Source organism: Hippopotamus amphibius, chromosome 6 (assembly GCF_030028045.1).
Source record: "Hippopotamus amphibius kiboko isolate mHipAmp2 chromosome 6, mHipAmp2.hap2, whole genome shotgun sequence".
Lineage (NCBI taxonomy): Eukaryota > Metazoa > Chordata > Mammalia > Artiodactyla > Hippopotamidae > Hippopotamus > Hippopotamus amphibius.
Genome location: NC_080191.1, coordinates 38,978,271 through 39,003,338, shown reverse-complemented (window position 1 = coordinate 39,003,338; position 25,068 = coordinate 38,978,271). Strand labels below are relative to the sequence as shown.

Here is a 25,068-nt window from a genome sequence, read left to right as displayed (position 1 = left end):
ATTTATTATAGTTACAGGTCGGCCGGCGGGTGTTCTTCTGTTTATTGCTTTGCTTACTCATAGGTCTGTAACCAGCTTGGGTTGTGTAGGTGGTTCTTTAATGATGGCTGGGATGTTTCATATAGTTGGGAGTCAGCTCTTTGTAGGCTGATCTAGGAGTCCTCAGCTGGGAAGTGGGCTCTCCTTTATAGTATCATGTTCTCCAGAAGTCTAGATTGAGCTTGTTCAAAGGTGGTGGCAAGGATCCAAACAAGAGAATAGAAACTGTAAGGCTATTTGATGCCTGCCCTTGGGATTGGCACAGTGTTACTCTTGCCCCAGGAAAACAGTTTCAACCCAGATACAAGACAGTTTTTCAAAGTGTGTAATGTTTCCAGTTGCTCTGAATCCTTGTAAATACTTGATATTACCACTGCTTTCCTTTTTTAGCCGTTCTGGATGGAGTATAGTGTTATGGCATGGTGTGATTTTTTTTTTTTAAGAACTTTTATTGAGATACAGTTAACAGACATATATTTAGAGTGTATAATTTGGTATCCCAATCTCCCAATTCATTCCTCCCCAACCCTCCCTGCTTTTCCCACTTGGTGTCCATATGTTTGTTCTCTACACCTGTGTCTCTATTTCTGCCTTGCATTTCCTCTTTCATAGTTGTTAGCATTTGCCTTATGTATTGAGGTCCTCCTATATTGGGTGCATATATATTTATAATTGTTATCGCCTCTTCTTGGATGGATCCCTTGATCTTTATGTAATGTCCTTTCTTGTCTCTTGTAACATTTTTTATTTTAAAGTCTATTTTATCTGATATGAGTATTGCTACTCCAGCTTTCTTTTGATTTTCATTTGCATGGAATATCTTTTTCCATCCCCTCACTTTCAGTCTGTATGTGTGCCTAGGTCTGAAGTGGGTCTCTAGTAGACAGCATATATATGGGTCTTGTTTTTGTATCCATTCAGCCACTCTGTGTCTTTTGGTTGGTGCATTTAGTCCATTTACATTCAAGGTAATTATCGATATGTATGTTCCTATTACCATTTTCTTAATTGTTTTGTTTTTGTTTTTGTAGGTCCTTTTCTTCTGTTTCCCACTTAGAGAAGTTCCTTTAGCATTTGTTTTAGGGCTGGTTTGCTGGTGGCTGAATTCTCTTAGCTGTTGCTTGTCTGTAAAGCTTTTGATGTCTCCATCAAATCTGAATGAGATCCTTGCTGGGTAGAGTGTTCTTGGTTGTAGGTTCTTCCCTTTCATCACTTGAAATATATCATGCCACTCCCTTCTGGCTTGCAGAGTTTCTGCTGAGAAATCAGCTGTTACCCTTATGGGGGTTCCCTTGTATGTTATTTGTCGTTTTTCCCTTGTTGCTTTTAATAACTTTTCTCTGTCTTTAATTTTTGTCAGTTTGACTACTGTATGTCTTGGCATGTTTCTCCTTGGGTTTATCCTGCCTGGGACTCTCCGTGCTTCCTGCACTTGGGGAGCTATTTCCTTTCCCATGTTAGGGAAGTTTTCAACTATAATCTCTTCCAATATTTTCTCAGGTCCTTTCTCTCTCTTGTCTTCTTCTGGGACCCCTATAATGTGAATGTTGGTGCGTTTAACATTGTCCCAGAGGTATCTTAGGCTGTCTTCAGTTCTTTTCATTCTTTTTTCTTTATTTTTTTCTGCCTCAGTGATTATCACCATTGTGTCTTCCAGGTCACTTATTCACCCTTCTGCCTCAGTTAATCTGCTATTGGTTCCTTCTAGTGTATTTTTCATTTCCGTTATTGTGTTGCATATCTCTGTTTGTTTGCTCTTTAATTCCTCTAGGTCTTTGGTAAACTTTTCGATCTTTGCATCCAGTCTTTTTTCAAAGTCCTGGATCATCTTCACTATCATTATTCTGAATTCTTTTTCTGTAAGGGTGCCTATCTCCTCTTCATTTAGTTGTTTTTCTGGGTTTTTATCCTGTCCCTTCATCTGGTACAAAGTCCTCTGCTTTTTCATTTTCTCTGTCTTTCTGTGGCTGTGGTTTTCAGTTCCACAAGACGAAATACTGCTGATACTGCTTGATACTGCTGTCTGTCCTCTTGTGGAAGAAGATATCTAGGAGGCTTGTGCGTGCTTCCTGATGGGAGGGACTGCCATGGTGTGATTTTTAACAGGTTTGCTGAGATATAATTGATGTCCAATGTCTTGAAACACTGCTGAACATCATTACTTCATTAAGGAAGTGCAAAGTAAAACCACACTGAAATTGCCTATCACATACAAAGCTGTTATGAACACTCTTTACAAGTCTTTGTATGGACATGTGTTTCTATTACTCTTGGATACATATCTGGTAGTGGAATAGCTAGACTACATGGTGTGTATGTTTAATTATTTAAGAAGCTGCTAATAGTTTTTCAAAGTAGTGGTACCATTTTATATTCCCATCAGCAGTGTATAAGAATTCCAGTTACTTCACATCTTGCCAACCCTTTAATTTTAGCTATTCATATAGAAGTGTGATAGAAAACTGGTAAGCAACAGAAATTTATTTCTTAGAGTTCTGGAGGCCAAAAAATCCAAGATCAAGGTGCCAGCAATGTAGTTTTCATTCTGAGGCCTCCTCTTTTGGCTTGTAGGCAGCTGCCATCTCACTGTGCGCCCATGACCTCTTCTTTGTGCAAGCACAGGAAGAAAGAGAGGGGGAAAGCAAACTCTCTATTATTTCTTCTTATGAAGCTTTAATTCCAACATGAGGGTCCTACCCTTGTGACTGTATTTAACCCTAATTACCTCCCAAAGGCCCCATCTTCAAACACCATCACGTTGGAGTTTAGGACTTCAACATATGAATTTGGGGAGGACATATTAACTCAGATTTGAGTTAGATTTAGATTTTTCTAGCCTACCATTTCACTGGAGTTGTATCAAATCGAGGGGTCCAGGTTCTATGTCTAAATGAGGGAGGGGGAAGAGGTATGTGTCACGTTCAGGCTCCCCTAATCATTCAATTAGCCTATCCCATCACCATTATTCCCAGAGACTCTAGGATCATATTATAGACATACATTCTCATAAGAGCCTTAGTTTCTGTTTTTGTTTATCATGTTGACTTCAAATATATATGTGTATATATATATTTGAAATATATATAAATTTGCCTTTGAGAAATTTCCCTTAATTTCTTACCAAGCTTATCAATGCATTTGAAGGTATATTTAAGTTTTGAGAATCCAGATGTTTTCCAAGTTAGGGGTGTTTAAAACAGCTAGCTATCCTACTGAAAGCTCAGGTTCTGCTGGATACATTTCAATTTTGCCAGATTCAGGATTGAGGAGGCTGGAATGCCATGACCACAGGCACAGAGCAAAGATATTCCTGGTAATGGTTGAGGGTCTTGTGATAGGATCGTATGGAGCAGGGGTAGGAGGTTGAAAAGTGAGTTTCTCTTGAGGCAAAGTGGAACTATTGGGTTGTCACTAGAGGAATGGCATGATTTATTGTTGAGATTTTAGGATACAGAAGATTAGAGACAGGACAGGAGTTTAGCCTGGACAAGTTAGGACAGTGTAAGTGAGAGGAAAAGACAGCCTCCACTGGGAATGTGGCTTGGAAATAAGGAGAGAATACACACAAGGGTTGTTATAGCGGTAGAAGTTGAAAAACTTGGCAGCTCACTTAATGTTAGAGGTTAAGAGTTTAATAAAAATCTGAAGGAAGAGATGGTTCATGGGGGAGAGAAGATGACGAGTTCTTTCTTGGAACCATTGTCATAACTTGATTTATCAAATCATTTTTAGGTTTCTTCTTTCAACTGCCAAGAAAGGAGATTGGCCACATTTCTGAAACTGCAACATTTCTCTTGCGATATGAATACCTATGAAAGTTGTGAATTATGAAGTTTAGATTGAGTGTGGCTTTTATCTGATTGAGAAGAATATGGAATAAATCACCCTGCTTTTTATGTTTTTCTCATAAGTAGATCCATTTTTAGTGTAATTACTATGACAGGAGACCTAAGAATATTTAAACTGATAAAAAGTATTGATTGCAAAAGTTACATGAGGTTTAATTTAAAGGAGATGGCAGCCATGTTTAGGAATATGAGATCAGACCTGTTAAGACCAATGACCCCTGAGTTTTCCCTTGAGACTCTGAATGCCTCAGTTTGTCATTCAGGTCACCGTTGAGTGTCTAGTGAGAACAGAGAAATGTGATGGATTTAGTGGGGGTGAAGATGAACAACAAAGTAAAAATGATAATATGTTAATTAATTCCAGGTGGTGGTTATTATAAATGAGCCCTGGGTACAAATTCAAGCCTGCTACTCAGCAGCTGTGTGAGTTTGTTCCGTTGACTAAACTGTGCCTCAATTTCCTTGTCTATAAAATGAGGCTGTAATACTTGTCTCTGGATGGTATGAAGATGAAATGAAATGTGATAGTATGTATAATGTGCTTGGTACATGTAAATGCAGATGATACCTATTACTGATGCTGTAGCAGCTATATATTTCCTATGGGACTCATCTTTTTACTTGACCTTAGAACTTAAGCCCCAGGACAGTTGTGCCATGCTAATCCTTAGACCTTCAGTTCTGGGCACAGTTCCTGACAGTGGAACTTAGTGAATGTTTGTTGGATGAATGACAAATCTAAATTCAAGTCAGTGATGGTGAATTAAACAATGTTCGGAAAAATCTCTTATCCCTGAAACAAATGAACTTTGAATGCGTGGCACTGTGGATTATGTATCTAATTTAAGGGCTGAGCTGGACATTTCTGCTGTGCTACTTGTAGACACTTCATAGAAAGGGCCAAAATTCAATGAAGTGAATTATGATTTGGAAACCTGCATTTATCACCAGCTCTAAAGTGACATTATTTTGTATCTTAGAGACAAATACTTAACATCAGTTTCTCTTACTTTCATTACAAGATAAAAATAGACTATGCCTTAAACTTAAATTTAATTTAAATTTAAAAAGCAGTGAATTCTAGACCTCTGGACAAAAGCCAACATAGAATTCTGTATGAGGCAGTCATTCATTTGTACTGCTTACAGTTACATCTAATCTTTAAACTATGCCTGAAGGAATAAAAAATGCCATGCCATGATTATTTTCCTACTCCTAGAGGAAAAAAAATAGATGGCCCATTTATTAAATTTCTCCAGGAAACACAATCCTTAAATTATGATGAATCAATGCTAAAATAATATACTCTAAATCTGCCAAAATTATTATGATAAATTATATATAAACACAGGTACTAGAAGTTTCAGGATGTGGAAACAAGTCTTGAAGAGTTAGTTTTAAAATATGCAGAATTAAATCAGTTATGTTTACATATAAGTTGTATTGGGCTAAATGAAAAACTAAATTTTTTCTTTCCCCTAATTTGGGGCTATGGTATTTTATCATGTGGATCATCTGTCAGTAATTGATTTCTGTCCTTTCATGGGTGGAATTATTATGCCTTTAAAAACCATTAAAAAAAAAGAAAACACAACCACACATACAACAACAACAACAAAAAGCAGACTAACAACTGTAACTTCAAAGGAGACCAAAAAACAAAAACAATCCAGGGAGAGAAAATATTTGATGCAGAACCGAGCAAAGGCCTCAGTGTCTTTGCTGGGACCCTCCCAGCAGGAGCTGTGTCTGTTCAGAGGTGAAGCCAACTCAGTGACATCTGCCCGTGGGCTGGAAAGTCTTGACAGCAGGTTTGAGAAAGAAAACTCTTTTATTATAAGGGCCTAAAAATTTGGACGCTATAATTGGGTTTTCAGAGGAACAGTATGTTGTTCCATCCTGGTCAATTATTACTCTAAATAACTAACTTTAAACTAAAAAATTGTGAGAGGAAACAGACTATTGTTGCACTGACTCAAGATTAGGGAAATAAATATTTTTGAAGTTTTGGGTGACTCCGTATTATATATTCAAGCATAATAGCATAACACAAATGCAGTATATATGTAATATTCAAGGAAGTATCATAGATAGATTATGGATGGGAAATATGAGTTTGATGAATGTTTGTATATACCATGCGCTGTGTAGGGGTTTCTAATATCTCATGTGATTCTCGCAGTCACCTTATGAAGTAGGAAAAGGAGACTCATCCAATTAGTTACCTTGTAAGGGGCCATTCAGCTAATAAGTGATGACAGATGACACCAGAATTTTAAAAATTTATCACAAAATTAATATTTCTTCACTGTAAACAACTCAAATACAGAAGGCCATAAAGTGAAAAGCAAAGAGCTCTAACTTCTACCATTCAAGTTCTGCTTCTCATAAGCCATCATTAATATTTTCTTGTATTTTTCTGAAATTTTCTAAACATATGCAATCATATACCTTTATGTCGATTTTTGTTTATATTTTAATTCCTCTCTCTTTATATATATATATTCTTGTTTCTATTTTTAGACTTCAAAGGAATTGGACTATATATTTTGACACTTGCTTTTTATGTTTAACAGTATCTCTTAGAAAATGTTTCACTTCAGTATATCCAGATCTATTTAATTCTTTTATGACTGTGTAGTATTTCATTGTCTGAATTTAATATAATTTAATTAACAACATTACATATTTTCAGTTTTCTGCTATTACATTGCTCAGGCTGCCGTAGCAAAATATCATAGACTGGGTAACTTAAGCAGCAGAGATTTATTTCCAACACTTCTGCAGGCTAGTAGGTCCAAGGTCAAGATGCTAGCAAGGTAGGTTTCATTCTGAGGCCTCTTCTCTTGGGTTGTAGATGGCTGCCTTCTCATTGTGTCCTCCCATGGCAGAAAGGGAAAGAGAAAGAGAGCACTTCTTACAAGGACACTGTTCCTTTTGGATTAGGGCCCTACACTTATGACCTCATTTAACCTTAATTACCTCCATAAAGGCTCTGTCTCCAAATATAGTTACTTTGGGGATTGGGACTTCAATGGATGAATTTTGGGGGGATATAGCATTCAGTCCACTCTCCTAAACATTGCCTTTTAACAAATTTCTAACATGTTGCCAATCTGATAGGTGAAAGAGTGTGTTGTTTCTCATTTTCATTTATTTAATTATAAATGACTTTTAACATCTTTTTCTCTGTTTGTAACCGCTTGTATCTCTGCTATGAACTTTTCATTCGTGTAACTTTGCCCATTTTTACTATTGTCTTTTTTGTTTGTTTATGAGAGCTTCTTTATAGTAAGGGAATTGGCTCTTTGCTTGACATAAATGTTGCAAATATTTTCCTCATTATTTTGGTAATTTAATGTCTACTTATCTTTGCTCAGCTGAGTGTTGCTTCCAATTCTTTCCTCTATTAAAGTATAGTCCATTTCTCCACAGTAGGAGGATGGGTCACTTTAGATAAAATTGGAGTCTGTATGCATTTTTTATTGCACTGCTCCGTCTCCTATGTCATTCTGTGATGTGGAGCTATATTCTTATCAGATATCCCCCATTTCTGCAGTTTTTACCCTTCATAAAACATGTTGGTCCATGTGTGTCTCTCTATCCTGCATAGGATTGGCAGAAATCCAGATATAGTCATACCTTTGATGTATGTATTGCTGCAATGAATAGCATGCACTGACTAATAGCACTGTTGGATAAGTTCCCCGAACCATTTTTTCTGCAGTATGAAACAGCAAATCATATCTATTTTATGTAAACAGTATGTACTTTTGATTCCATGAATTGCTAGAATCTGAAACGCAGGTTAACCTAAAAATTCAATTCATTGTTTAAAAATAGCTCACACTTATGAGTAAGCTAGAAATTGCATGTCAAAGAATAACTAGCCGTATATAGTCTTGATGTTCTATTTTCTTAATTACAATGCACAGAAATAAAAAAGTCTTTGAAGAAGACTGATCCATGTACTGAATTGTCAAGTGGTAAGACGATGAGTTGCTACTCCAAGTAGGGAGAAAAAAACCCATGCATGAAATTATTGCATCCAATAAAAAAAAATGATATATGTGCTAAGTTGTACAGAACTGAGTAGAATTTTCAACCTCTTACTATGCGCAAGACATATTTTCCTTTACTTTTTATAATGGATTAAAAGTTGGTTTGTATTTTCATTTTATAAATAAGAAGACTGAGTTTCAGTAAGGTTAAGTAATTTGCCTCAGGTAACACAGCTGGTAAGCGCCAGCCATTGGATTCTAAACCAAGTCTTTGGCTTCAAGCTACCACATCGTACTGCCTCTGAAAAGAAGTTTAGAGGATCAAGGCAAATATGAGCCAAAATAATCAGAGAAGCAATCCAGGGAAAACAAAACCTGGGCTTTCAAGAATGAGTAAGATTTTAATAAGCAAAGTTGAGTAAGGGGAATGTATTGGGTGGAGAAAACAGTGCTAATGAAATCAGGTAAGAATGAACGTGGTGCATGAAGAGAAGTGATTCTTCTGGATGGAAATTCATGACTATGTAAGTAACATGCAGCCAATGACGGAGGGCCCTGAATATCAGGAAAAGAAGTGTGGACTTGATCAGCTACCAGATAGGTGGTGTGGAGCCATCGAATGTTATTCAGATTAACAAGGAGAAGAGTGCAAATTTGTGAAGATGGTTTGGCTGGGATGTGGAGTGTGGTCCAGAAAGCAAGCTCCTAAACATTTAAGAAGATAAATAACGTGGCTATTGGTATAATTCAGGTAGGGTGTAGGAGGTGTGGACTAGGACGAATGCTGTGACTGGAAAGTAGCTTGACAGCTATTTTGAAGATGAGAAATATGAAACAGGATGAGCCATATTGTTATGGCATATTCTCAATATTCAGTGTTCTCATGAAAAACAAATATGTTATAGAACAAGAGACTCAGCTATTAGCTAATATTTGGAGGGCTCTGCCTTGTTTGTTTCTTTCAGAAGTCTTAATTAACAAAACTGCTAACTTCATCTCAGTTTGCATTGTTGGTCTAAAGAAAGGAAAGAAACAAATGAAGAGTGACGGAAGAAAATTTTTGTCATCAGTAATTCCTGTTAGCATCAAACCCATGTTTATTTTAACTGAGCATTACTTTGGTCTATTTCAGGCACGTCTGTGAGTCTGGAGGTTTGTGATGTTTCAAGAGCTGCAGCTTCATTTTGAGTTTGGCCCTTACCAAAGTGTTGTCTTCATCCTTAGGCTGTTTTCCCTCATGGTAGTGAAATGGCAGCCTCAACCCTTGACCTAACACTTTCTCTTTCACATCTTGGGCAAGGGAGAGGATAGCTCTTCCGTCCGCCACCATGGAAAAGTCCCTGTGATTTGACCAATTTAAGTTTATGTCAAGGATGGGATCACATAAAGGGGTTTAGGCTGCTCAAGGGAAGTAGGAATCATTCTTAGCCCAATGGTGTAGCTAAGCAATTCAGGATTCTGGTAGGAAAAACTTCTGGGGGAATCAATGCTGGAAGGCAACCAGAAATGATCCTTCTCTGGCCCTTGTTTTTCTACCATTCTAGAGTATAGACCATATGACTGTTAGATTCATGTGCGATGCTTCTTTGTTTCCTCCCTTGGCACTTAACAAAGAGCACACAGTAGAGTAGTTGTAGGTGTGTGTTTTTTGTTTGTTTTTTCTTTTGTTTTTTAGTTGACTAGTTGAGTGCATGAATGAATAAATGGAGGACACCTCTCTGAGAGAAAAGATTTTCAGAGCAAAATAATAAGGAAAGTTTGTACTCAAAACTATACATTAACTTACATAAGTGTCAATGTAGCCAAGTTTCTTTTGGAGAAAGGAGGGAGGTCGTAATTCAGAAAAATATCTCTATAGAGAAAATACATCTCAGTCTTATATATATAAATTTGAAACTCAAATCCTAAATAAATTGACAAGGCACATATAAATTTGTATTTCATATGATTACATATTTTGCAATAAAACATTTGACCATGGTGATATTTTTTGCCTGAGTATTTATAACATAAAGCCTTAAAATTTGATTTTGAAATACTGGAATTTGTGAAAAGATCATTTGCATAGTTTAGCTTGTTATCTATGTGGGCACAATGTGAAAAATGTATTTAAAAACCCAGAACCCAATTTATAATAATACGTCACTTTTTGAGCACCTGCAGGTGTGTCTGTTGCTTTGTATGTGGCAGCCATTTGATTCTCATCTTATAAGTAACTATCATTGTCACTAATTTTCTGATGAAGAAACTGAGATAGAGACTTTAAGCAACTAGGAAACAGAAATAGAAAGTCATGTAATTATCAGTTCTCTTTTTTTGTGGTAGCAATAATTAAGATCTAGTCTTTTGGCAAATTTGATGCAATTATATTACAGTATATCAGTGTATCAAATCAACATGTTATACACCTTAAATTTACACAATGTTGTACGTCAAATATATTTAAAGAAAAATAAATAAGGAAGTAATGGAGCAAGATTCAAATCCAAGAAAATGTGGTCCAAAAATGCTCTTCCATTATGCTACTTGTAGGTTGGGTTCCCAGATACAGTCCTTTGAGACAAAGTTTTATGTACAGGGATTGATTAAGGAAGTACCAGGAGAAAACAGTAGGGGGCAGAGAAAGGTTAGGGAAGGGGAAGAAGCTGAGCAAGGGTGTGACTGCTTTGTAGTTCCAGGTTTAATGTAATCCCATTGTCTTAGATCATTGTCTTGGTCTCCTCTAACAGAATACCATAGACCAGGTGGCTTCTAAACAACGGAAATTTATTTCTCACAGTTGTGGAGGCTGGGAAATCCAAGACCAAGGTGCTGGCAGCTTTGGTGTCTGGTGAGAACCTGTTCCTCCCAGATGGTTGTCTTTTCACTGTGACCTTCCAGGGGGAAGGGGCAAGGGAGCTCTCTGGGGTCTCTTCTAAGGGCACTAATCCCATTCATGAGGATCTGTCCTCATGACCTGATCACCTCCCAAAAGTCTCACCTGGGGGGTTAGGATTTTAATACATGAATTTGGGCGGTAGAGACACAAATATTCAGTCCATAGCACCCATGGAGCACATAAAGTATGTTTAGAGCTGTCCTATTTGACACAAGGTTACCAGACATTCATATTCTCTTACCTTTCATCCTCCCTAGAGGAATGCACGTTTTCTGGTTACTTCTTGCTGTTTGCAAAGTGAGTCCAAATCATGCCTCTGAGGAAAGTCTCAGATGCAAGTAATCAGAAATTTGGCACCAGAAGCTGGGTGATGCGTACACAGTAAAGGCTACAGGGACCTGAAGTGATCTTGGTGGAGTAGCCACTGCCCCATCTACTACCCCGCCGGTAAAGAGGCAAGTACCTCGGTGTGGTGGTTAAGAGCACTAACTCCTGGCCCAGGACACCAGAGGGCAAATCAGGGCTCTGACACTTGGGCAAGTTTCTTAACTTATATGTATTTTACTTTCCGTTTCTGTAAAACGTGCAAAAATTCTATTACCTAAGCTTATTAGGTTGTTTTGAGGATTAAATGAATGTAATATTTGTATTTATATGTCTAGTCTATATATAAACTAGAGCTTTAGAGCCTGATGGAAAGTAAGAACCAGTGTGATGTGACTTGCTCAAGGTCGTGTCACACAGCTAGTTAGTGGCACAGCCAGGAAGTGGACTTGGTCTCCAAACCTCCAGGTAATTCCACTCCTCCTTGCTAGCTGTATAGGTGTTAATTTAAATTTTCTTGGACTAGCTAGGTGATCTCTAGTTTATTAAATATCTCAGTTAACCAAAAATTAATATATACATATAGGGCCAGAAGCTACCTTAGAATCCATGAATAGTCTATTAAAAATTCAAAGAACAATGTATACACTATGTATTCTATGTTATAAAATTGCTTAAAGATAATTTTCTGTTTTGTTATGTTTTTTAATATTCTTGAAATGTTTGGCAAAAGTACCTAATTAATTCACATGCAGAAATTAATGGCTAAATCATAATGTTTTACTTTTCTCAAGGGTACTTGCATATTCACCAAGTAAAACAGCCTTAGTACTAAGTGCCTATGTGGAATTTCAGGAATCAACAAGCAAGGGAGAGAGACATTTATGTGTGTAAGAGGGGGTGATTTTTTTTCCCCATATTGCCTTTCAAGGGCATTTTATTGAAGTAATTTTGTTATTAACTTACCCAGATCCAATTAAGAATAATAATTAAAATAAAAGTAAAACAAAAGCAGAGTAGTTTTATGTGGCGAGTTTCTTAAGAGAAAAAAAAAGATGTTTTCAGATAGGACATACATAAATGCACACACATACTGACAAATTGATGGTATATAGTTAATTGTGTGATTATTCACCAGGACTCTCGGTGGCAAGTAACAGAAACCCAACTTGGACTAGCTTAGGAAATAGAAAGGAACGTACTGCCTCATGAAATAGGAGGAAAGGCTGAATAAATAAGCCACAGGATGACAGAGATGCAGCTGGTTTCAGGAACAGCTGAAGTTAGGTATTCAAACCCTACCGAGACGATCTTGTCTTTGGCACTTTTCTGAGCGCCAACTTTATTGTATCTCACTACATGCTGGCTTCTTCCACAATCTCCACCTTCTAGAGGGTAATGGGTTTGAAAATCCCCAGAAAGGATTGATGTGTTGGATGCCCGTCCCTGAACTGGTCAATTGTGGCTGGCCCGGCACGGTCATGTATGAAGATGGTAGTCCCTATGAGAATTCAGATTACAGTGGGGAGTGAATTATTTCCCAGAGGTCTCCTCTCCCTCAGTTTTTCCCTTTTCTTTGTTTGTTGTATTCATCTCCATCTGATTTGAACAGGATTTCCTGGACTTTAGCCGCCAAGTCCATTCAAGCTGTGGCCCCTTGATGCCACATCAACAAGTGGGGTTTTGCTTGGAACCCTGAACTTTTTCAGAGTGGATTACTTGTGGGACAGTGATAGCATTCTCTTGCTCAACTTGGTTGCCTCTTAGAAGTCAGATATATTGTCATGCTCAAAGAGTACTCCCTATCAGGGATGAAGATAAAGACGGAGAAAGGGAGAGAGGAAGGCAAATAGTCACATGACCTTACAATCATCTATCTACACTGCTAGTTTGGGCTGAGATGTTCTCATAGGCTGCATGACTTTACTAGCCAGGTGCCCTTTGGATAACCTTTGTCAGAGATGGTTTACCTGTGGTTACATGGACCACAACCTGTGCCTCGGGTAGGTAGGTAAAGCGGGATGCCAGGAACAAGAACGGGCAGGAAGAAAAGGGATGGGGATTTACAAAATTTCCAGCTCATTATGGATTCCACCCATCACCTCTTTCCTTTTGTTTTAATTTTTAATTTACTGAACTGCAAGTTGGTTTTGGAGAGCTATGTTCCACTCATGTTTCAACAAGTCACATCTTAAATGGGTAGACTTGGAAGAATAAGTATACGAAAATTGCTCATAAGAGCTCTGATAACCTCCTGTTTTTCTCACTGAGCGCAGTATACCTAGACCAGTCAAGAAGGGCATTTTTATCTCCCTTTTTTTACCCTCCAAAAATAAAAATGAAAGCAAGATACGCGTATATTTAGCTATAGATAATGCATCTTATTTTTTTTTTTACTTTTTACTCTTTTTATTTTGAAATAATATTGGACTTACAAAAAGAGTTGTAAAAATAGTAGAGTTCCCTAAATGCTAACATCTTACATTTCCTTAGTTTGACTATCAATACGAGGAAATTACCCTTGATACAATATTATTAACTAATCTACAGATCTATTCAAATAAGAGGAAACAATATATATTTGTGATAAGTTCATGTCACAAAGGCAGAGACAACCATGACCCAGGTACAGATGTACGAATCTGAAAATTGTTAGTTTTTTATTTTAAAAAATTGAAATGGGGGGCTGTATTAGATTCCTAGAGCTTCCATAATAAACGACCACAAGCTGGGTAACTTGAAACAGCAGACGTTTATTTGGACAACCAAAAGTCCAAAATGAAGGCGTTGACAGGGCCGTACTTTCTCAGAAGGCTCTAAGGGAGAATTCTTCCCTGGCCCTTTCAGCTTCTGATGCCTTCTGGGGTTCTTTGGCTTATGGCAACTTGACTCCAGTCTCTGTCTCTGCCTTCACATGGTCGTCTTCTCTGTGTGTGTGTGTCAGAGTCAGAATCTCCTCCTCTCTCTTCTATAAAGACACTAGTCATTGGATTGAGGACCCATCCTAAGCCAGTGTAAACTCATCATAATTGATTTCATCTGCAAAGACCCTATTTCCAAATAAGGTGACGTTCTGAGGTTCTAGGTGGACATGAATTTTGGAGGAACACTGCTCAACCCAGTAAAGGGGAATTAAGCAAAAAATAAGTTTCTTTCTGCAAGTGTTAATATTGAGGTAATTGGTATTTGAGAGCTGAGAAAACATGGTTACATTCAGGTTACTTTTAAAGGTAGTACTCACTGGACTTGTTGATTGACTGCATCTCTGGGAGATGCTGAGGGAAGTGGGATGCAGCACGGTCACTGGAGTTGAGACGATCAGCAAGTTAGGAGCCAGTGCATTTGATGACTCAGTCTCCTTAATGTTGGCTTCCTGGAAAAGGGAGTATGTAGTTATTAAGCCGTCTCTGTGTCGCAGGGACTTCGCTTTGACCTGGCTAAAGAGGGTAAGAGAAGATGGGGTCATGAGGAACAGTGTAAATATCTGGGGCTTTTCAATGTCCAGGTTGTTTTATGGTCAGTGTTAATGTTCACCTTGGTCTTGGCCGTGCTTAGCAGCTCTTGCTGCTGCTGCTGCTTCTTCCCCTTCTTCTTCTTCTTCTTCCTCTTCCTCCTCCTCCTCCCCCTCCCCCTCCTCCCCCTCCTCACAGCTGAGTCCTCTCAAGAGTATCCCAAAGTTCCAGTTTTTTGAACTAACTGAAGGGATTGTTTTACTTGCTGAAATCCTTCAGGTTGAAGACGTCCGTCTCTTTTTCATCTGTGTTTTGGTTCTCAGACTGTGTTTTAGTATGCACCCCGGCTAACAGATAACCCACAGCTGCCAGCCATCCTTGCCTGGCTTCTGTTGCATATGAAGGTGGGCGTGCAGGCCTACCATCTGTTCTAGGTCTGTAAATTCCACCTATGTACGAGAACACAGTGGTCAATAACACAGTTTAATATGTCATCAGGTGGGTGTCATTGCCACCCACTTCCATAGGCACTTTAAAAATATTTCTTTTGTGTACTTTATCTTGCCGTGACCTTCTTTGACAATTTCTATCATTGTAATATTTTTTTTTTGAATAGAGGCAACTTCTGGCATTCCCATTTTGATTGTGATAATAATATGACATCTATGAAGTCGTAACCAAAGTAGGAAATCCTTTTTAAGTGCTGCCTCTTATAGCTCTGATAGACAAATAAACATTATAGCTTTATTTGTCTCTGAAGCATTTAAATACAAAAGTATAGAACTCCACCCTTGTTTCAAACGAGGCCGTGATGCAAAAGGAAAATTCTTTCCTGTAGACTGTTACCAAGAGCACAAGAAAGAGTAGTGTTGGGCTTGCTTGGTGGCGCAGTGGTTAAGAATCTGCCTGCCAATGCAGGGGACAGAGGTTTGAGCCCTGGTCCGGGAGGATCCCATATGCCATGGCGCAGCTGAGCCCATGCGCCACATCTGCTGAGCCTGTACCCTAGAACCTGTGAGCCACAACTGCTGAGCCCATGCGCCACAACTACTGAAGCCTACGCACCTAGAGTCTGTGTTCTGCAATAAGAGAAGCCACCACAATGAGAAACCTGTGCACCGCAAGGAAGAGTAGCCCCCACTCACCACAACTAGAGAAAGCCCGTGCACAGCAACAAAGACCCAATGCAGCCAAAAATGAAGTAAATAAATAAATAAATAAAATAAATCTTAAAAAAAAGAAAAAAGAAAGAGCAGTGTTGAGTGTTTGCATTCAGCCAACAAGTGGTGTGAGTCTTGGAGCCCTTATGTGCCTCAGGCGCTGTCCTCAGATGGTCTTGCTGGTCTCTGCCTCAGCCTTACCTGGGGAAGAGAAGGATATCACAACTGGGGATAAAACACAAGTGCTTTGACTGCTTCAAATGTCTGTGAACTTGTCGTGGCAGCAGAAGATAACATGTAGCTGTCATCTGGTGACTGGTACCACGCACTGGCATTACTAGGCTCTGTAAGCATGACAGGAAGCTTTGTGGGAAATTCTCTCCTGTGTTGTGAGCCCAATGGCCCTGTCCCGCTCTCATCAAGGTGCTCACATTCCCTAGAACTTGGACCCTGCACTAAGCCATTTATGCCCACCCTTAGGGTTCTTCTTGGTGTTCCACTTAATTATCCCCCATGGTCAACTTAAAATTTTCTATCAAGAGAGTCTCCTATTTTCAGGAGTTTGATAACATATTTTTTCTCCCACATCTGTGTCCTTTTTGTTCAGTTTTATCCTTACATATCATTCTCAGGCACTTTTCTTTCTTCGTCTCCTTCATCTCACAATAGAAAAAAATTTCTTTTTCTCCCAAGGGCTTTGTTTATTCCAAGGCTGCTTATATTTTCTAATGATCAGTACCTAGGTTTGCATGCAGTGAGTTTCCTTCTTGTTTTACGAGTATATTTTTCTTAGGAAATCTTCATTTTCTAGGCTGTGCTATCAATTTGTAACCTGGGGGTTGAATTGCAATTTAATTCTCCTTGAAGCCTTCGCTGGGTTTCAAGGAGAGACCTTGTTACTTGCCCTCCTTAGGAGAGAGTACAGTTAAAGACACAGTCTGTCTCCTCTCCCTGAAAGCCAGGGCACTCAGACCGTGTGGTAAGAAGGGTAGGAGACTCCCCCAGATGTGAGGCTCCCTCCCAGTCTGGCACTGCTCCCTCAATGGCATTTTTTTTTTTAATTAATTAATTTGTTTTATTGGCTATGTTGGGTCTTTCTTTTTGCTGTGCGCAGGCTTTCTTTAGTTGCGGTGAGTGGGGGCTATTCTTCATTGTAGTGCATGGGCTCCTCATTGCCGTGTCTTCTCTTGTTGCGGAGCTCGGGCTCTAGGCGCATGAGCTTCAGTAGTTGTGGCTCGCGGGCTCTAGAGCACAGGCTCAGTAGCTGTGGTGCATGGGCTTAGTTGCTCCGTGGCATGTGGGATCTTCCTGCAGCAGGGATCGAACTTGTGTCCCCTGCATTGGCAGGTGGATTCTTAACCACTGCACCACCTAGGAAGGCCTCGATGGCATTGTTGTGTGGGGATTTTCAGTAGTGGCTCTGAAAGTACCTCCTAGTGTTGGCTCCGTGGTGTCATCACCCTCTTGCTGACGGCTGTCGGCAACTTGCCTTATGTGAAGCCTTTCATCCGCCCGCTCACTGGTAGCAACTTCCAAGATCATTGGTGCATCTCCAAAGTATCTTCTTGCAACAATGTATTTCATCAGAAGAGTACTGACCTTGTGGGTCAGACCAGCCTAGTTTCAAATCCCCATCTACCACTTCTTAGCCATGGTACTTTGGACTTACTGCCTAATCCTCTGAGTCTCAGTTTTCTCATCTGTAAGATGGAGACAATAACATTTACCTTATAGATTTGTTATAAATATTAGATGAAATATGTGAATGACAGTAGTGGCTGGTACATAGTGGGTGTTAAATAAAAGACAGATGTTACGATTATTGTTCCTAGAATGTATTGTTAGCTTGGCAACTTAGTGTTGGCTTCAGCACTTCCTTTATATTTTTATATATAAAAAAGATATATAGGCACAATTAATTAATTGGCTGCATTGGGTCTTCATTGCTGTGTGCGGGGCTTTCTCTAGTTGCAGTGTGCGGGGGCTACTCTTGGTTGTGGTGCACAGGCTTTGCGTTGCGGTGGCTTCTCTTGCTGTGGAGCACCGGCTCTAGGTGCATGGGCTCCAGTAGCTGTGGCTCGCAGGCTTAGTTGCTCCACGGCACGTGGGATCTTCCCGGACCAGGGATTAAACCCGTGTCCCCTGCATTAGCAGGCAGATTCTTAACCACTGTGCCACCAGAAAAGTCCCTATAGGCATTTATTCTTAAAGGTTCGGTTTTTTGTTTTTTAAAAGAGTTTATTTGGAATTCATTTTAGACCGGCACTAACCAGCCTCACATACTCTGCCCCCACCCTCTCTTACTGCCCTCTTGCTGTGCCTTTATGAAGGCCACTAGTTTCCGTAGCTGCCTTGGCAACAGCCAAATCTCTCATTTCGCCTAAGACTCCTATTCAGGACCTACCTCCTAGAGTTCAGTACAACCTACAGGTTCTGCCTGCGCTTAGAAGGCACATAGCAGAAATCTCACATATGCCTGAATATTTTACATGGATGTATTAGCAGTTTCCTGTCCCCCTTGGAGTACTGAGGCGCCCAAATAAGTAAAGTCTCACTAGATATGGAAACTACAATCTCGCAGAACTCCTGGGCTGCCCTTCTAAGTAATTGTTATATATTATGCAACCATGCTTGAACAATAACTGTCATTTTCAAGCAAAATGGAAAACAATTTCTGTCTTCAGGGCACATGATCCTCTAGAGATGAGACAAGTGCAAACACAACCATGTGCAATGTCATTTTCTGTGACTGTGATGTTAAAAATGTACGTGTGGGTTAGGTGTGGCAGGACTCACTATGCAACACAAAAGAAAAGCTGGATTTAAAAACTTAAACCTCTGGCTGCCCATTCAGATTTCTACCCACTGCCTACTGCTTCTCTCTTTGGCTGCTTAGATTTTCTATATATAAAAAGAAAAAACTATGTAGAAAATCAAAATGGAAAGGCTTAGGAGAAAATAGCTGAAAACACTTCATCTTTATCCCTATCTAAAGCAAGGGTTTTAAAATGAATTGTTTGCATTTGAGTAGTTAGCGGTAAAAGCACAAATGTGGATGAGCTCTAAGACAGCTAAACTCTTGGAAATTTAGGAACACACCAGGGCTTCTTTGGCAGATGAACAGAATGTTCAAAGACTCCTGTAACTAATGGCAACACCTGTAGCCCAGCTAAGCTAAGTACAGGTCTTGTCCACTTCCTTTGGCTGTAAGGCTCTTTGGGATGTTAGGATGTGCTTAGCTCATTCTGGGTTCCTGGACAATGTTCTGAAGGGAATTTACAGCAGGGACAATGGAAGGAGCATAGACACCTAAATCATGCTTTCAAGCCCAGCTTCACCACTTATTATATTTTCACCGGTTTCCAGTTTTCTTCTTTTAATTTGAGCAGTGTCACAGGAGCACATCACTACAGTGACTTTTTCTCTCCTAATTTCTAATGGTAAAATTCTTATTGGAATTTGATTTAAATCACTTGTTTAGGTTGAACCCGTGATACAGAGAGGCCACGAGAGTCTGGTCCATCACATCCTGCTCTATCAGTGCAGCAGCAACTTCAGCGACAGCGTCCTGGACCATGGCCACGAGTGCTACCACCCTAACATGCCCGATGCCTTCCTCACCTGCGAGACCGTCATTTTTGCCTGGGCCATTGGTGGAGAGGTGGGGCCAGTGATTACTGAGATGTAACGAAGTCAATTGACCGTCTTCCCCTCTGCGATTCTAACACTTTTAAGTAAAGCTCTATACACTATTTTTGATATGAGGGCAGTTTGTTTTTCTTTCCACAGGAAAGAATTCTTTCCTTAAATTGTTTTATTTGATCAACCATAGATTAATGGAGTTGCAGAGTATTGAGATGTCGTTGAGAATGGTTGGTTTTTGAGTGGAGTAGAGCTTGGAGGGACTTTGGCAGGACACTGTGTCATGGACTTTTGCTTGTTTAGGGTTTTTCCTACCCACCTCATGTTGGATTATCCCTTGGCACACCATTAGATCCTCACTATGTGCTCCTGGAAGTCCACTATGACAATCCAACATATAAGGAAGGTGAGTGTATTCTTTATACAATCTACTTGTGGCTTTAAAAAGTTTTGTAACTTTTTATTTTATTTTAACAGAGTTAAACAGACTCAGAATAGCATCCAGTGTTAGAAAGAATTACCCTATACATTTGTCATCCAAATTAGGATACTTTTTAGAATGAAAAAGGGCACTATTAATAATTACACTGGGACAACAGTCATTACCCAGTGATGAACCAGGCAAATGGGCACCTGTGGTCACTGATCTTAAAAAGCCATTTGCATACTACTTACCAGGAAGTAGAATAATAGACTTTTCCCTTTATGATTTAAATTAGTCCCAAATATATGGTGCTCATAAAACATTTTCTTTCTAAAAGTATGTGTGAAAAACTACCATTCATCACGCTAGAAAATATAAGTATTTTGTTGTGTGATAGGCAAACCATAAACATATTCAAAAATATTTATGCAGTGACACTGTGCAATATGATATTGAAATGAAGAGGAATAAGTGTTTACAGCTGAATTTACTATGTTATATTCCAAAGCCAAAAATCTGAAGGATTCAGTATGAGATTATCAACAGAAGAAATTCAAAGTTATTATTTTACACTGATTTGTGCAATTTTTCAGCAAATACTGAGCACCAACCATGTGCTGGATCTCTGCTTAGCGATATAGTGTCCCCAGCCTCATGGACATTATAGCCTAGTGGAAAAGAGAAGCAATAAAATAATCACAACAATTAATACAAAATTATATATATATATTTTTATTTGTTTTTTGTTTTTAAATATTTATCACAACAGTATTTTTTTTATTTATTTATTTATTTATTGGCTGCGTTGGGTCTTCGTTGCTGCGCATGGGCTTTCTCTAGTTGCGGTGAGCGGGGGATACTTTTCATTGTGGTGCGTGGGCTCCTCATTAAGGAGGCTTCTTTGTGGAGCATGGGCTCTAGGCATGCAGGCTTCAGCAGTTGTGGCACATGGGCTCAATAATTGTGGCTCACCAGCTCTAGAGCGCAGGCTCAATAGTTGTGGTGCATGGGCTTAGTTGCTCTGCAGCATGTCGAATCTTCCTGGAGCAGAGATTGAACCTGTGTCCCCTGTATTGGCAGGCAGGTTCTTAACCACTGCGCCACCTAGGAAGTCCTATATGTGTTAATTGATCCAAAGGTCAGCTTGGTTTGGTAGTCACAGGTAGGTAAGTCACCACTGCAGAGAAGAATCAATTTCATAGTGGAACAGATTTATGAAGTGTTTGGGGCCCATACTCTCCCTCCTTATGATAACTGTGTCACAGCAGAAGGTGTGTCTTATTCATCTTTCCTCCCTACTATGCCTACTGTAGTGCTGTTTGCATAATAGACTCAATAATTGTTTGTTGGTCAAATGAGTGATGAATTATTAAAAGAATGGTGATAGACTATAAAGAAAGTTAGTCATTAGTACTTTTCTCCATCAGCAGATGGTTTCTAGACCAAGGAGTTTTCACCTGTATGTAAATGTTTCTGAACTTCACCTCAAAACAATATCAAACTTTTGTTGAGTTATCCTATACTCTCATAAATAACTTTAGAATTGTCATTCTGTCTTCATGTTAGATAATTGTGGAATATATCAGCTAAACAACACAGACGTGTCTCCCGTGGTGTGCTGTGTACATCAAGAATTGTTGCAGACTGCATGGCGTCTCATCTTTTAATTCCTCTTTTTGAAGCTGGATATTGCTATCCGTTAATCTTTGCTTGTATTCCTTTCCCTCGTGAGATTTTTAAGAAAAATCGATGAACCCATTTCAACTGAATATGGAAAAATTTTTCTCTTTTAAGAACTAAGACTCAGTCTTTATTATTCTTGTTTAAATGCTCTTGTTTCAGGCTTAATAGATAATTCTGGATTGAGGTTATTTCATACGACAGATACAAGGAAATATGATGCTGGGGTGATTGAGGCTGGCCTCTGGGTAAGCCTCTTCCACACCATCCCTCCAGGCCTGCCTGACTTCCGGTCTGAGGGTCACTGCACCCTGGAATGCCTGGAAGAGGTATGCTGCATCTGAGTCTATGAGCTGCTGTTTCCAGATTAATCTCTGTGCTTGGAAACTATGTTTGTAAAATCCCAAGTTTGTTTATTATTAGTGTTTTTCTTGTTGTCATGTTATTAAAACAAGTATTTACAATTTTAGCAAGACCTCTTTTGCTTTTTAAATCTTGAATTCTACAGAAGTAGAATTCTGAAGACAGGAAAAACTTTCAAGGTGTTTTCCTTCCTTTCCCCTCCTTTGTTTGTTTCATAGTGGACACTTCATTTTCTTGTTTACAATTTCGACCTTTGTTTCTGTACTCCCCTTTTCCTTTCTAATCTTTGTCTTTTATCCATGTTTGTTTTTTCACATGATTCATTTTCATTTTTTTCTCATTTTCTCTGATTTAGAGTTGCCTTCCCTTCTTTAACCAAAGAGCAAGAATAACTAATATAGAAATATATATTGGATAAGAGAAAACCATATATAAGTATTTCATAATGGCTGCTTCCATTTATAATTCTTTTTTCTTGAATTAAAGTGTTTTGACATGGATTGTACTCTTTATGAATTACAGGATATTGTAGTTGTAGGCAGTATGGCAGCCTGGTGGAGTGGAAAGATTATGCTCTTCTGAGTTATTAAAGGCATTTAGACCATGAATTAAATTGCCATGGTATCATTCACTAGCTCTAGGAGCTTGAGCAATTCATTTAATTTCCCTCTCCAAGTTCAGTTTTCTTACCTGAAAAAGTGGGAGTAGATTCTCCTCTTAAGAGTTTCAATGTGCAGGCTACCAATGTGCAAGATTCCAGCACCAGAATGTTTTTGCCGGGAGTTTTGACGTACCTCCTAAAAGAAGAGAAAAGAAAGATAATATTTAGAAGTGGTCCAGTTGGTCCTCAGCAAGCATTAGTTCCTTTTCTTTTCTTCTGGCCAGTATTACTTCACAAAGATAACACTGCTAGGAATAAGTCAGGAAAAATCCAAATTCAAAACGTCTGGCAGCTCAAGCGTTCACTTAGATTCCCTTAGCTTTTCTTCTCAGTTGTCCCTCCAAGTCTGTTTTAAGGTGAACTGTCTACGCTTGTTTGGGCTAATCAGGTCTCCCCTGTAGGCTCTGGAAGCTGAAAAGCCAAGTGGCATCCACGTGTTTGCTGTTCTGCTCCACGCTCACCTGGCGGGCAGAGGCATCAGGCTGCGTCATTTTCGCAAAGGGGAGGAAATGAGATTACTCGCTTATGATGACGATTTCGACTTCAATTTCCAGGAGTTTCAGTACCTCAAGGAAGAACAAACCATCCTACCAGTATGAATGTTTTATTCTTTCTCGCTGAATGTCATCAAAGTCCTGAGACATATATCTGCTAAGAATTAGCCAAGTTTCTACTGGTGAAATAAATCACTCTTCCTATCCTTATCTTCAAAGCCACCCACCATGGCTGTTGCACAACCCACATGGAATGTGTTTGATCTGTTTTCCAAAATCGAAACTCATTTTTCTTACTATTCCCAGGGGCAACTCAAGTTGTTGATTTTAAAAGAATATAAAAACTTTTTTGTACTCTAAGCATCATTTTCTTTTTTTTAACTTGACTCCTCAGTTAACAATCCTTTGGCTCGCAGTTCTGTTATTGCTAAGATCAGAAGTTTGCTTTCACCATAGGACAGTTTTTGGAAGTTTCATTTCAGTAAAAATGAATATAAGGTAATTCTTTCATTTGACAAAGGTATTCGGACATAGCTAATTATACTGTTGTGTGCAATCCAGCTGTCAACAATACTTGGGGTTCTGGTGGAAGGACGCAGAAGAGAATCTGTTTTATGATGCTTCATTTTGTCAAACTTTTAAGGGCCATCAAGCTCAATAGTTATATAAATTTCTACCATTCTCTTCTTAAAAGTCAGATACTTATACTATTTATGAAATGAGAGTAATAGCAATTTCTCTTCTACATGCAGAAATTTCCTGATATACCCTGAGAGTAGAAAGGTGAAGTTTGAGAAACAGTGACCTCAAGATTCTTAAGGACTACACTCCATTTTGTGGTGTGGTCTTGTCTTGGGGCTCGCCAGCCAGTTTTATTGGGTTGTCTCAGAGCTCCTCAGCTGGAGTGCTATGATAGAACATACAGTTGAGATTCTGATCCTGGGCTCTCTGAATATGCAGGGGGGGAGGACAAACCTGAGGGCCATTACCCAGAGCTTGCTGCCTCTGGTCTAGGAGTAGTCTGTCCACTTACCTGACTGGGGAGTCATAAAAAATTATTTTCTTTGTGTGCAGAAGCGTTCAAAAGGTTGGAAAGTGCTGAAAAAATAAATTACTAGTACTTTGCCTTGCAAATCTGTTTTGAGAAAATAAACACCTGACTAAGGACCTTTAAAGAAACCCTGTAAATGAGGAGATAATCACAATCACTAGCATCTGTGGCTAACATTTATGAAGTGTTTAATCTGTACTAAGAACTAAATGTGTCTTCTGTCCTTTAGCATCCTCACAACAGCTGTGCAAGATAAGTGCTATTTTTATCATTATTTTTTAGATGAATAAATTGTACCCAGGTGATTCATTTCCCTACCTAAGGTCATGCAGCTAGAACATGGTGGAGTTTTGGCCTGAACAAAGAGAGCCTTATTTGTTTGTTCGCTGCTTGTTATACTAGCAAACCTAGAATTTAATAGATTAGAGGTCTCGTGAATCAAATTACTTGATGCATGCATTCATATAGCAAATTAAACTGTTGGTCTACAAATGTGTTAGGTAAATAAAACAGCATGAAATGCCAATCTGAAAGCTTCTACTTTTATGTTTTAGGGAGATAATCTAATTACTGAGTGTCGTTACAACACAAAAGATAGAGCCCGGATGACTTGGGTAAGAAGAATTTTATTATTATTAAAATTTATTTGTGGATGGGGGAATAAACTTTGATTTTAGAAGAGAAAAAACATTAAAAGCATTCCCATTTGGAAGCAAAATTCCTGAATGGCTTGAACATGAAACATCATAAAAGTGAAATCAGAGCTCTTTTAGCCTTTTATCAGATTAACTAATGATGCTACGGTAATATTTGCAGTAGAATTTACTGACTCACGAAAATCTATCCTTAGTCTTTTAGTTTTTCCTCACCAAATACTATTAATAAAGACCTGTGGTCACTAATGACCATGCACATGAGTCTGGACTTAGATGAATGAATCGAGACTTCAAAAGGACGAATGAATTCCATGACCTTAGGGTTTCTGACCCAAAGAGAAATCTGGTCCCAACAGATTTACTGGGGAGTTCTGCCAAACGTTCAAGAAATAAAT

At 38.9% G+C, this 25,068-nt stretch overlaps 1 protein-coding gene across 1 annotated transcript in view; it reads left to right on the top strand.

Moving 5' to 3' along the window:
* Nucleotides 1–25,068, top strand: part of MOXD1 (monooxygenase DBH like 1) — an 81,604-nt gene that overhangs the window by 40,729 nt on the left and 15,807 nt on the right. The window contains exons 5-9 of the mRNA XM_057737653.1: nucleotides 19,184–19,363; nucleotides 19,648–19,750; nucleotides 21,611–21,777; nucleotides 22,874–23,065; nucleotides 24,572–24,631. Of these exons, the coding sequence (XP_057593636.1) occupies nucleotides 19,184–19,363; nucleotides 19,648–19,750; nucleotides 21,611–21,777; nucleotides 22,874–23,065; nucleotides 24,572–24,631 (702 nt within the window). The remainder of the gene's footprint in view (nucleotides 1–19,183; nucleotides 19,364–19,647; nucleotides 19,751–21,610; nucleotides 21,778–22,873; nucleotides 23,066–24,571; nucleotides 24,632–25,068) is intronic.